Consider the following 14329-nt stretch of genomic DNA (forward strand, 5'->3'; position numbering starts at 1 on the left):
ATACAGTGTCTTTCCCATACCTCAGTTGCACTAGAGCTCTGAGATAGCTAAAGTTAAACATTTAATATCAATAATATTCAAAATTTGTCTCTTGGATGATGATCAGGTTATCTCAGTTTCAGGCTCTTCTGTAGGTCAGTGCTCTGATGGCTGGGAGTCCTTTAATGGCGGTTGTTATTACTTCTCTCATGATGCGTTGAACTGGACTGCAAGTAGAGATGACTGCATGGCTGTGGGTGGGCATCTGGTGATCATAGACAGTGAAGAGGAACAGGTATGAAGGTGGAGATCATCGAAATATAACTGTTCATCTTAGACGACTAATGTTTTAAACTGACAAATTCACTTTCACTAATGTTCTAGATCTACATCACGCAGAAAATAGACAAATCAGAGAATTACTTCTGGATCGGTTTGACAGATTCTGTGAAAGAGGGCCAGTGGAAGTGGGTGGACAACACTGATCTCAAACTCAAGTAAGGCCCATGGCCAGTTCCTTTACAAGACTGATAAAGAGAAATTAATCTTTCAGAACACACAAACAGCTTTTGAAGACTTTATTTTCTCTTTGACCAGGTTCTGGCATAACGACCAACCCAACAACTCAAAAGGGTGGGCCAACCATACCACTGGAGAGGACTGTGGCATAGTGAGACACGTGCCACCCAGTAAACGCAGTGAACACAACTGGTTTGATGAGTATTGTGGTTCACTTAATAACAGAACATGTGAAGTCTAGTCCATGCAAATTTAGAAACATGGAAAGTCCTCATTCAGATTGATGTGGAATTTTAAAAAAGCACGATTTTTAATATTTGAAAGATCAATCAATTCAATTCATTTTTGATGGTGATACAAAGCATTGTCCAACATAATTACGTTTTTTTTTTAAACTGATAGGCTATTTACACCTGGCATTAAAATGCATCCCTTATCCTGATTGTATCTAGATATGATTTTAACCTGAATATTTTACACCTGGTATTAATATGTGTCTCCAGAAGTACATAATAACATATTTCAGCCCATGTAGTTGTTGTTCTTGGATTAAAAAGAAGTAAAAGAAAGTGGTTTCATGAAAAGAGGGAAGTATTTTGCCAGAAATTGGGGGGGGGGGGGGGGGTAGCCTGGTGACACCAGCCTACGTATTTCCGCCTGAATTGATTTCAAGCTCATACTCAGTCTGGCCCAACCCCATTGACAATCGTCTCCAGAACTCAAAATTTTGCAGGACCAATCAGCGAACAGTTCAGAGCTGTGACGCAAAACTCGCCTTGGAGGAAAAGACACGAAAAGCTATCGGAAAAGTTGCCTCAACTCTCGAGAACATCAGAAAATTAAAAGGAGAACAAGAGTATTTTCTTGTAAGTTTTATGATTGGAAAGGACGTCGTAGCTCTTCTCCCAACTGGCTTTGGGAAGAGTTTAATCTACCGAATGCTTACTAAACGTTGCTGATTGGTTAAGGGAACTCCAATGATTTTAAACCTCAAGATAAGCACCCGCCGATCTCGGAAACCAAAATGCATTGGGTTGGCCCAGACTGAAAGACGGAATGAAATGGAGTCACAGGCTGGTAATGGCCAGGCTAGGGGGGGGGGGGGACTACCCTTCATTTTGACTGAAGAGAGTGAACCTTCTAGAAGGGGTCTGTCTTACATGCTGGGGTATTATATAAAGGATACAGGATTAGAGGTTGTGCTTGGGATCACTAGGGCATTTTTACAGTTGTGAGGATCTTCCTTTGTACTCTTTACATTGTATCTTGTTGTAATAAAATCTCATTTCATTTCATCTTGATTCACTGTCATCCATTCATATCGATGTGAATCAATCAATTCTAATACAACTTTAACTGTGATGTGTTTTTGTTAAATAATGGTAGCAGGTGCCTGCTTGTAAACATCCCACATTTGATTTGAACAGACGCGGCCAAGATCTGGATTTTTCACTGCCATGTACTGTGAGATAAAAGCAGTTGCCCCCCGTGGATAGCAAACCCCTACTTAAGCCATTATTGGATAAATGCCATCATGTAAACGTACTGACTGCTACAGTTGTCCTACAATGTGACAGGAGGTCTGATTGGGGAAAAAGGGCCACTGAGATTGAAATTTTATATTGTAGCATTCCAGTGTCCGATCAAGATGTCATGGTGACACCCAATTTAAATGACTTCAAAGACCTGTTTGTAGCTACAGGTCCATCTACTTGCACAATCAGAGTAATTGCAGTTTGGCTTTACCACTGTAGATAAAACCTTAAGATTACCAAGTAATTTCAGATACAGGAAGTGTTTAAAATGTTGAAAATGTTCACACTTCCGCATTGCCTTCAACTCCCTCTTCATGACCATAATCGGCTCCTTAACAGAACCCTCATCACTGCTTGGCACAACGGCAGATAAAGATGTCTGAAGAGAATGTCTACTCTGCTGTAAAGTTAAAGGGCAAAAGTAGAGAGTCAGAGAACACAGGAACTAGAGAGCATGGGAAAGGTAAGGAAGTCGCATTGTTACAAGTAAAATTGTTGTTAAAAATGTGTACAATTAGTAACAATATACACGATTTTGTATATTTTTTATATTTGAATGATTAATCAATTCAATTAATTTTGTATGGTGATACAAAGCATTTTCCAAGATAATAACGATTATCTAACTCATAGGCTATTTAAACCTGGCATTAAAATATATCCCTTATCCTGATTGTATCTAGATATGATTTTAATCTGATTATATTTACACCTGGTATTAATATTTGTCTTCAGAAGTTCATAATTACGTATTTCTGCCCAAGTATGGACATCAGTGTGCTGATAGGAAAAGAATGATTGAAGAGATTGAACTTTCTAGAAGGGATCTGTCTTACATGCTCTATACCCATAAAGGAAACAGGATTAGAGGTTGTGCTTGGGATTCACTAGGCCATTTTTACAGTTGTGAGGATCTCCCTTTGTACTGAGCTCTTTACATTGTATCTTGTTGTAATAAAATCTTCTTTGATTTCATCTTGGACTCACCCCTACATTTTTCCCGCGATATGACAGTAGGTCTGATGAGGTGGAGGTCACCTGGAGAGACTGACAACTGCATTTCAGCTGTAAAAAAGAGAAGTTTGACACAGGAAACGTGATTTGACAGAATTGCTAGACTGGCAGGGTTTTCAACGCTGTGATGTTATGTGATGTGAGGGCATAAATGTTTGCTTTTGCAAAAGGGCTTTATGTGTCTGTTCAAATGACAGTAGGTCTGATTGGGGGTGAAGGCACACTGAGTTTAGAGAAATTAAGACAATGCAGGGCATGTTTGGAGTGTGAAGAAAGGAAAAATAAGGGAATGATAAAAGTAGATAGGGCTGTGAAGAGTGCCTTGACAGACCATATTCTTGAAAGCTATAACAATTTTTACCAAAGAGCACCTTCACACCACTAAAGAGATTTACTTATTAGAAGAACACCGTAGCCCTCCATCCTATCCTTCTTAGCAGATAGGGCTTTGTTAAACCAATGGGAAAGGAAAGCAACAAGTCATGTAAGTCAAGCGGAATGTGTTGATAGCATTGAAATGAAAGGGGAAGAATGACCCACCACTCTATGCCCTCCTTTCTGCACTTCCTGTGCGTCTTGAAGAGCCTCCATATCTCCCTGTCCAACCACCCCCACATGCAACTGATCAAAGAGGTGCGGAAGCAGAGGCAGCAGCAACACCAGGAGCAGCAACCACAGTGGCAGCCGAGACACGATGCCAGAGGCCGAGCCTGTGGAGGCCCACAATGGCATGGTCGACATGGAGCTAGCCAACCAACATTTCGGAAGGGGTGGGGGCTTCTTATACCTGCAGCCAGCTGGACCACAGGGTGAGAGACTGCCCACAGGGACCTCACAGACCTGGACAGTGGCACAAGCCAGAGACTGAATAGGGGTGTTGAAAGTTAGTGTGAACAGTACATTTACATTTAGTAATTAAGCAGATACTTTTATCTAAAGAGACGAACAATGGAGGAACCCCATTTCTTTGCACTTCCTAGTAGATACTGGGGCTACTATTTCAGTATTATGAGGACATAACCTTTGGCCCTATGCACCACTGAGGCATCAGGTGTCAGCATTTCAGAACTCGCGACTAGTCTCTTACCATATCAAGTTGGTGACACACCAGCAGCACTCATTCCAAAATTGTTAGGAAAAGATATTTTTGGGGAAATTGAAAATGTCAGTTCCTGCTACTGACGAGGGGCTCCATGTTCACTCCTTCAGTGAAGAAATACATTTGCTAGTTCATGATGGTCCACAAAACTGATTTTGGGGAACCCAAATTGTATGCATCGTTATGACGCTGGGCATGGGTGGTAGTGTCTTGATTATACTCCTGGATCTGCCTACTACTGTTGGGAGTTATCCACAGATAAAATAAACAAAACACATTAAACAACTCATAAATCAAGTATAAAAAAATTACTAAAAACAACCAGTCCATCTCCAGTGCAGATCTACGTCTTTGTATAATCGGTTGGGGGGCAAAATGTATGAATCTGCTGGGGGGTTTAGACACAGGCTCCCAGAATGTTTGACTTTGGGACACCTGTATAAAAATGTAAATCTGAAATATGCCTTTTTTTCATTCTCTGTCTTTGCTCCACCAAAGGTTATCTGCGTCTGCAAGAGATGATGGGCGTGCAATGAAAAAGGAGCCAAGCTCTTTGCCACAGATGAGCGGTGAGATTTGGCTTAGTCACAAACCAGCATAACATACAACTACTATTTTTTAAGAACATCTCACAACCACTGCTTTAACTATACATGTATAAAGCAAAAACACAATCCTAATAACAGATACAGATGTTTAAAAATGTGAGTAGATTTGAGTTTAAAACTCTGCATCAGTAGTTGTGGTAGAGGAAGGTGGTGGTGTCAGCGTGGGCTTTTTTGTGAACTTTAAGTTAATTTTAGATTCCGGGATCTATTATGTTTACAGATTTTGTATTGATAATGGGGCCATGATCGCACAGGCTGAGATGTTTCACTCTGGTTATGTCACTGAGCTGCCTGACTCTTGGATCACCCAAAGGTAATCTCTTGGCCATTAAAACTTATTTTGCACCTTATATTTACGTATGAGTGCATGGAAGTATGTTTGGATGGAATTATATACATACATACAGTATACAGTATATTTATGATTTAATGTAAACTTTGAATGTCTTGCCCCAATAGTATAGATATGTTCTTTAAATTCTTCATTTACATCTTACTCTCAGTCATTCATAATGCGGTCTCATCACTACACCTGAATTCTCCATAATGTGTTGCAGATACAGAACAGATGAGGTGGAGGTCACCTGGAGAGACTGACAACTGCATTTCAGCTGTACAAAAGCAAGCAGCTGTGAAAAAGAGAAGTTTGACACAGGAAACGTGATCTGACAGAATTGCTAGACTGAGGTTTTCACCGCTGTGATGTTATGTGATGTGATGGCATAAATGTTTGCTTTTGCAAAAGGGCTTTATGTGTCTGTTCAAATGAACTTGACAACTGTTTTTGAAGAATGAATGAATGTAAAACTCAGTACCATTAATGTCATGATGGGGGGAAAGGTTTTACATATAAAAGCTTCTTGAGAAAGTTTTTCCCCCTTTCGACCCCATCTATAAATCCAGTATGGCAAGGCACTAAGAGCCAACTCTTCATTGTACATTTTTAAATTTGAGCATTCCAGTGTCCAATCAAGGTGTTGATATAATAATAACTGAGCCAATATTTTAGACAAAGGACCACGAGGTGAATCAAATGGGTTCTTTGCGGTTTATTTCTACGTACGCCTGCAGGGAGCCAATTCCACACCATATAGACAAGGAATGTACTGAATATCATCGTACAGTATAACTTTTTATAAGGTCAGATATGGGAGGTCACAGGTCAATGGGGGTGTGTTACTGTTTAGATACTGGTCAATCATGGGATACCTTGGGGTGATAGGTCAAGGTTGGCAAATGGGGATGTAAGAGGGAGGGGAGGTGAGGTGACCACCACCCCCCCCACGGAATGTTCCGGAACATGCTTACACAAAGGCCTGGTATGTGTATTACCTAGGCCATGAGTAGAGGGGGGGATGTCTAGGGAAGTTCCGTTTAGCATAGGCCATGGGTGAGGGTGAGTGACAGACTGTGAATACACATGGCACGCACACACACAAGAGCATACATGTATGCAATGGTACTTATATGACTATATCAATTTCCATCAGTGTCATGGTGACACCCAATTTAAATTACTTAAAAACCTGTTTGTAGCTAAATGTACGATCAGAGACATTACCAGCAGGGTTTACCGAAGATAAAACCTTGAGATCACCAAGTTATTTCAGACACAGGAAGTGTTTATGAGAATGTTCACACTTCTGCTATCGTCTTCAACTCATTCCCTCTTCATAACCATAAGCTGCAGCTTCACAGAACCCTCATCACTGCTTGGCACAACGAGATAAAGATGTCTGAAGAGATTGTCTGTTCTACTGTAAAGTTAAAGGGTAATAGTAGAGAGTCAGAGAATGCCGGAACTAGAGATCATGGAAAAGGTAAGGAAGTCATATAGTTGTTACACACCAGAGATTTGTAAAATTATCTTTGGAGTTACAGTTCTTCTTTCCATAGCATTGTGAAAGTGTAGAAAATGCATACTGTGTATACTCATAACCACTGCCATTAAAAACAAAAAAATATTGTAGTATGTAAGCATAACTTTAAACTGAAAAACCTTTCAATTTCACTCTCAAAGGAATGGAACATATTGGTGATGAATACACTTGTGTTGAATACGCTGCTGTCGGTTTTAGAAGAAATCAAAAACATCATCCAAAAGGTAGCTTTATTTGCTAATAATGAAGGCAGTTATTATTGACTTCACCTATATTATTTTATGTCATGTTGCTGAATTGTACTGGGAATGTGAGCTTTCATTTTCATAGAAACAATATGTTAATGTGAAGTTAGCAAACACTTTGTCAGCGGGGATAACCACTTGGTGGGTCTCTCACGTGGGTCTCTGACTATGCTTCTTGCAACATAATGCATCAGCAAGGCAGAAAAGGACTACTAGTTCTTCTTAACAGCCCTCGCTTACACAAACAAAGAAGGTACACTTTTAAGTTTAAAAAGTCAGCATTTAAGAACTGAGACAGAAATGTCATATTTCAGCTCACAAGGTATATGATTCCCACACAAACATACTTGATTCGAGTCAGACTTTCATATTTCCCTATCACAATAATTGTAACGCACTAACTTTTTTCTTTCTTTTTGACTAGGGTGTCGCAACTATTTCAGGCTAGCTGGTGGCACTCTTTTTATTCTGCTTATATGTGCGGGCGTAGTTCTATACCTAATGTGTAAGTATCACAAGTGTTAACTACTGTAGATAACATAACTGTATATGACAATTTAAGTAAAGGTTATTAAGTATTACTCTACTGCTTGCAAAATAATTCTGAAATATTAGTCATATAACCTATGGAGGATAGGTGGAGCTTTACTCTGGTGTGATTCTAATGGACTGTTTTTCCTGTGCTGTGCAGTTTCTCATGGATCCAGAACAGAGACATATACAGTGTCTTTCCCATACCTCAGTTGCATTAGAGCTCTGAGATAGCTAAAGTTAAACATTTAATATCAATAATATTCAAAATTTGTCTCTTGGATGATGATCAGGTTATCTCAGTTTCGGGCTCTTCTGTAGGTCAGTGCTCTGATGGCTGGGAGTCCTTTAATGGCGGTTGTTATTACTTCTCTCATGATGCTTTGAACTGGACTGCAAGTAGAGATGACTGCACGTCTGTGGGTGGGCATCTGGTGATCATAGACAGTGAAGAGGAACAGGTATGAAGGTGGAGATCATCGAAATATAACTGTTCATCTTAGACGACTAATGTTTTAAACTGACAAATTCACTTTCACTAATGTTGTAGATCTACATCACACAGAAAATAAATGAATCCGAGAATTACTTCTGGATCGGTTTGACAGATTCTGAGAAAGAGGGCCAGTGGAAGTGGGTGGACAACACTGATCTCAAACTCAAGTAGGGCACACGGCTAGTTCCTTTACAAGACTGATAAAGAGAAATGAATCCTTCAGAACACACCAGCAGCTTTTGAAGACTTTATTTTCTCTTTGACCAGGTTCTGGCATAACGACCAACCCAACAACTCAAAAGGGTGGGCCAACCACACCACTGGAGAGGACTGTGGCATAGTGAGACATGTAACACGCAGTGAACACAACTGGTTTGATGAGTATTGTGGTTCACTTATTAACAGAATATGTGAAGTATAGTCCAAGCTAATTTAGAAACATGGAAAGTCCTTGTTGTCTTATATGTGGAATATTTAAAAAGCAGGAAACCATTTTTAATATTTGAATGATTAATCAATTGTCCAAGATAATTACGTTTTGTAACTCCTAGGATATATACAACTGGCTTTAAAATGCATTGATTGCAATGATTGTATGTACATATAGATACTATTTTTAACCTGATTACATTTACACCTGGTATTATGTGTCTCCAGTGCCTCCAGAAGAATGTAATTACGTAGTTGTTGGATTGACAACAAAATTGCCCTTGTGCTCAATCTGGTCACAATGCATCCCTGACCACCTCCAGAGATGGTTTGACCCAATCTTTCCTCAATGCGTCTTGGGTGCATTAACACCTGTACTTTCATGTGGTATCCAAAGCACTATTACCCGAAACAGATTAATGCCAGGTGTAAATAGGGCCTCAAGGTGCTCACTGTGCGCAACAGTTATTTGTTATTTCCTTCAATGATTCACAGAAATTCCACTGTCTGTATTTACTTCCATGGGAAGGACAAGACCTTTGTCATTAGTTTTTCTTCGTACATAAAACAGAATACATTGAATAAGTCCATAGTTGGCTATTTTGTTGAGATTCATTTACATTTGTATACAAGATAATATTGAAATGTGAACTGGTCTGGTTGAATTGAGCATTTATATAACCATATCTGAAGGCCATAAACATGAACCCCCTATGTAATTACTGTATGCAAGCAAAATATGTCATGGACAGAGCAGAAGTAAAAGAAAGCAGTTACATGAAAAGAGGGAAGTATTTTGCCAGAAAGGATGAGGTAGGGGAGACAAGACGACCCTTCATTTTGGCCGTGAAAAGGTATTAGCGGGATACTGACATCCAAGTATGGACATCAGTGTGCTGATAGGAAAGGAATGATTGAAGAGAGTGAACTTCAGAAGGGATCTTTCTTACATGCTGGGGTATAAAGGATACAGGATTAGAGGTTGTGCTTGGGATCATAGGCCATTTTTACAGAGGATCTCCCTTTGTACTCGTTACATTGTATCTTGTTGTAATAAAATCTTCTTTGATTTCATCTTTGACTCACTCCTACATTTTTCCCACAATATGACAGGAGGTCTGATTGGGGATGAAGGCACACTGAGTTTACAGAAATTAGGACAATGCAGAGCATGTTTAGATAGAGGTTCGTTTACGAATGGGAAAGGGAAGCAACAAGACATGTAAATCAAGCGGAAGTTGTTATGATAGCATTCTATGCCCTCCTCCCTGCGCCTCCTGTGCGTCTTGAATACCCTCCCTATCTCCCTGTCCAACCACCCCCACACGCACCAGATCAGGGAGGTGCGGAAGCAGAGGCAGCAGAAACACCAGGAGCAGCAAAATACCGTAACTTTAACTGCTCATAAATGTCTAGTTAATTCTAGCATGTGATCAGCAGGGAAAGACTGGTTTTAGCTAACCTGCTTGCCTTCGGCCTTGGCCATGATCAAAGCTTTGTTGACAGACAGGATGATTATGCAAGCAACCCCACTCAGAGGTATTTATATTTATTAGGAGTAAACCATCACAGATGGCAAGTTAACCCACTCAGGTTAGTGAGGGGATTGTTTGTTTGTTTGTTTTAGAGCATGTTAATCTTTTGTATGGTACTTTATGGGATTTATTGGTGCCCCCACATTGCCACATTGAAGGAGGTTTCTGTACAAGATGAATTCTGTGTGTATGTGTATGTGTATGTGTATGTGTTGTGTGTTGTGTGTTGTGTGTGTTTATGATGTGTGTGTATGTGTTGTATGTGTATGTGTTGTGGGTGTATGTATTTGCGGATGTGTGTGTTTATGTCCTCTTAAACATTCACACGACATTTTAAACTTCAACTCTCTATTTGTGTGACATGTGGTGCTATTCTTGCCTTTTCATGTACACCTAACTTTTACCACATCACTCTCTCTCTCTCAAAATAATTTGACACCCTGACCAATGGAAAGTTGGTGGCTTTTCAGCTCTTTTTAGCACTTGCCATAGACTGCACAAGTCAAAGTGGTATAAACATAGCCTGTTGGTCTCACTACCTTTATCTTTGTAAAGGTCTGTGCTCCATAATGCTTCCTAATTTAGAATTTCAGTACAATAGCCAACCTTCAATATGGTCTGTATGGTTTAACTATGCATATCGATATACAGTATATGAAAAAATATATGTTGATGTTTCAACCCTACTCATGAGTGGACCTACTTATTATTAGGTATCAGCAAGAGCTGGTTGTGATGGGACACAGACAGTAGTACATAGGCTCTCTCAGCAAAGAGATGTTTAACAGTGCAAAAAAAATGAACCAGAAGATTTATTATGCCTATTGTGGTGCATATTACCCATTAAAGCAGCAGTAAGGAGTTTTGGACGAGGCACGCAAACACCGTACAAACACCAACAACAGCACTTATAAAAGGCTTGCTAGCATGCTTACACATCGAAAATTAACTTAAAAAAAAAAGACAAAAAATATACTAGCATACTAAGCACACTGAGGTCTGTACTAACTAGGTGGTGAGGGTTATCCAACATCAGTCACTCACAGGAACAGGATGTGTCTTGACTTTACAAACCTCTAATTTCTACATCTCTTAATTAGCAAATGCTTTTCTGGATTCCGTGATTTTTATATTTTTAGAATCCAGCTTTCGAAGCATGTTTTCCAGACTGTCCAAATACAGTATGTGAATGTGACAGTAATCAGTAATATTCTTGTGGTAACCAATTATTTTGAATATGTCAAACACCTCCCCTTACAGGACAGGAAATGAGCTAAGATTGTGCCTCAGTGCCTCTACAGTGAATACCACTCTATAGATTTTCACCTCAGAAGGCAACAAGGGGTTTGTGAAATTCAAATTTGTGAATCTTGTTGTAACTCAACACGACATCAAGAATGCCTGGCAGCGAAGAAATCTATCAAAATATGCCATCCAAAGCTTCAAAGGTGAAAATACCTCAAGAACTGTGGCAGACAGATCATGGAAAACACCACAGAAACGACCAACATTCAACAAGTAAGCATCTCTTTGTGTGTGTTCTGGTAGTCCTGTATACGTATGCTGAAAATGGCCATTAAATAATTTGCCTTCTGTAGATTTTCAATGTCTCTGTTAGAAGTGTTGACTTGATCATGCTAGGATGTGATAGGCAGATAAGTGAGGCTATCGAGTAAATTCCTAGTTGGGTAAACATAACATCTGGCGATCATGTAAAACAGACTGATCTGCTTACACAGGTAATTATTTGGAGACACAAGGCAGGAACCATGGGTGTACCCGTACTAAAATGCTGCTGCTCTCTCTCTCTGTTTTGCTGCTGTGTGGAATCACTGTTCTGGGTGTGCTCTGTGAGTATTAACAAACCTTTTTGAGACGGAAGAAAGAGAGGTGGTAAAACCGTGAAACAGCATTGCACCCTCACATAGAGAACCCAGGTGGACTGGAGCTATGACTTGTGGTTTTAGTTTTGACTCGCATCAGCTACAGAAAGTAGGTCATGGTTTGTGTGGGTCTGACTGAAACATGGTGATGGTTATTTGCAGTATGACTGTATTTTTCCAGATGCCATCCAAGAGAAGACCCTCCAACAACAAAACAACACAGGTGTGTCTCGTGACACAAGCACATAAGGGACCTAATCTCTGTAAATAGTTAGACGTGTTTATGAAAAATATTAGTATATAGTATAAGTAATAGTTTGTACCATAAAATAAATGAATTACATAGAGCCAGTCACATTGACGTCACACAGAGCTTCAATCTTTGTTCTGTGTTTTATTTTAAAAACTCTTGCATTAGGTGCTGATCTTGTAAGGCATGCTTTCATATCGGTGTTTCACATACAGGGTCCCCTACAGGTCAGTGCTCTGATGGCTGGGAGTCCTTTAATGGCAGTTGTTATTATTTCCCTCATGATGCGTTGAACTGGACTGCAAGTAGAGATGAATGCATGTCAGTAGGTGGGCATCTGGTGGTCATAAACAAGAAAGAAACACAGGTTAATTCCATACAAAATTTTACTTCTCATAATTTTGACAAATTTTGATTAATGCCAAGTGTATTGATACATTGACTCATTCATACATTTTGTAGATCTACATCACGCAGAAAATAAACAAATCAGAGGATGACTTCTGGATCGGTTTGACAGATTCTGAGAAAGAGGGCCAGTGGAAGTGGGTGGACAACACTGATATCAAACTCAAGTAAGGCATATGGCCAGTTCCTTTACAAGAGAGATTTAAAAAGATTCATCCTTCAGGGCATACTTTTGAAGACTTTATTTTCTCTTTGACCAGGTTCTGGCATAAAGGCCAACCCAACAACTCAAAAGGGTGGGCCAAACATACCACTGGAGAGGACTGTGGCATAGTGAGACACGTGTCAGGCAGTGAACACAACTGGTTTGATGAGTATTGTGGTTCACTTAATAACAGAATATGTAAAGTCTAGTCCAAGTTAGTAACATGGGAAGTCCTCATTCAGGTTGAAGCTTTGCTCTCAGTGAAATATATACAAATCAGTATTTCAAGGGACTAAAACTTTCTTTAATGACTTGTATATGTGGATATCATATTTAGTTTCTGTCAGCTTACACTAACAGAAAAGTAGGAACCTTTTTCCTGACGGGATGTGGTTAATGAATTAATAATGCTCAAGGTAATGTGTACGCCCACTGTTTTCGTTACTTTCTTCAGTGATGCACAGACACATCACAGGGTGGACAGGACCTTTGTTGTTATGTTGTTATTTTGTTTGTTTGTTTTGTTACAGCAGGTGATACAGAGATTCATAGTTAAGGTATCACGTTAAGATAGGAATTCACATGTGTTATGCAAAATGACATTAATCATTGCTCAATGTTTACCTGTTCAGGAGAAAATTTGCCAACTCTGAAATCTTTCTGGGCTCTTAGCTGTCTCCATCTACAAACTCTCTGGTGATTCAGCTTTTAAGGATGTTGAGGCTTATTTTGGTCAGATAGAATCAAACATGATCTCTGTTTGTCTTGTTCGTTTGCCTACTTCCATGGTGGTCACTGTGTTCCCTTACTTATCTGGCAACCACAGGTGTAGAAATGGTACTGGAGAAATATCCCGAAATGTTACATACTGTCCTTTAAGTCTTCAATAAATATTAGTTATCTTTCTTATCATTTCTATTTTTCTGTTCTAGTCTTCATGTAAATAAACCACTATGTCACTGACCATGACTCTATTATATATCTGTTTTACTGCATAACTAAAACTTTATCTAATGTTTTCTTAAAGATCCTAAATCGTTACTCTGTCACAACACATTCTTTCAGTCTCCTACTCATTTTTCAAATCCAAAGGTTCACTATATGCCCCAACTCAATGTTTTATTTTATACATATTTTTTTTCTGACCTCTTATCTTTTCCTTTTGATCAGTTCTGTTTTTAGTTATTATTCTATTTTTTTTATATATTTTCACATTCTCACATTTCAGTATAGGTTTTTCTTTTTAGCTTTTCCTTCTAAAAGTGTAGAATGGTAGCCTGGATACCAGACCGAACCCCGCCCTCAACATTTTTTGTCTGGAAGTTCGGTCTGGCACTGCTCCGTTGGGGAGAAAGATCACAGATCCGGAACGGATCTAGCCAATCAAATTGTCAGGGCGGGTATTATACGATGATGGACAGATGGCTTGAGTTGAATTAACGGTAGATTCGAAATCATACCAAGATGGCGGCGTCTCGGGAGCCTGTTAGTGGGAAATATTTAATGTGAATTAAGATATCTACACGACTTTTGTATGTCTACATTTACTCGGTAAGTTGTGTATGTGCAACACGAATGTTGCAGAGTATTGTAAGTCTTAACTGAAGCTCTCTAGAACATTATTGTTAGGTTATTGCTAACGCTTAGACCAAAAATCCATTGAAACACATAGTAGCTAGCTAGCCTCGCTGCTAATAAGTATAACATGAGCAT

General features: G+C 39.4%; 1 protein-coding gene across 1 annotated transcript; it reads left to right on the forward strand.

The window, feature by feature from the left end:
* Window positions 1-11267: 11267 nt before the first annotated feature.
* On the forward strand, window positions 11268-12825 carry LOC308375382 (perlucin-like protein; the record flags this gene model as incomplete). Its single annotated transcript, XM_080851503.1, has 6 exons — window positions 11268-11388; window positions 11610-11720; window positions 11935-11976; window positions 12219-12370; window positions 12466-12578; window positions 12672-12825. The coding sequence occupies 6 exons, from the start codon at window positions 11268-11270 to the stop codon at window positions 12823-12825; spliced, it is 693 nt and encodes a 230-aa protein (XP_080707629.1).
* Between the last annotated feature and the right edge of the window lie 1504 nt (window positions 12826-14329).

Source organism: Sprattus sprattus (assembly GCF_963457725.1).
Source record: "Sprattus sprattus genome assembly, chromosome: 14".
Classification (NCBI taxonomy): Eukaryota; Metazoa; Chordata; class Actinopteri; order Clupeiformes; family Clupeidae; genus Sprattus; species Sprattus sprattus.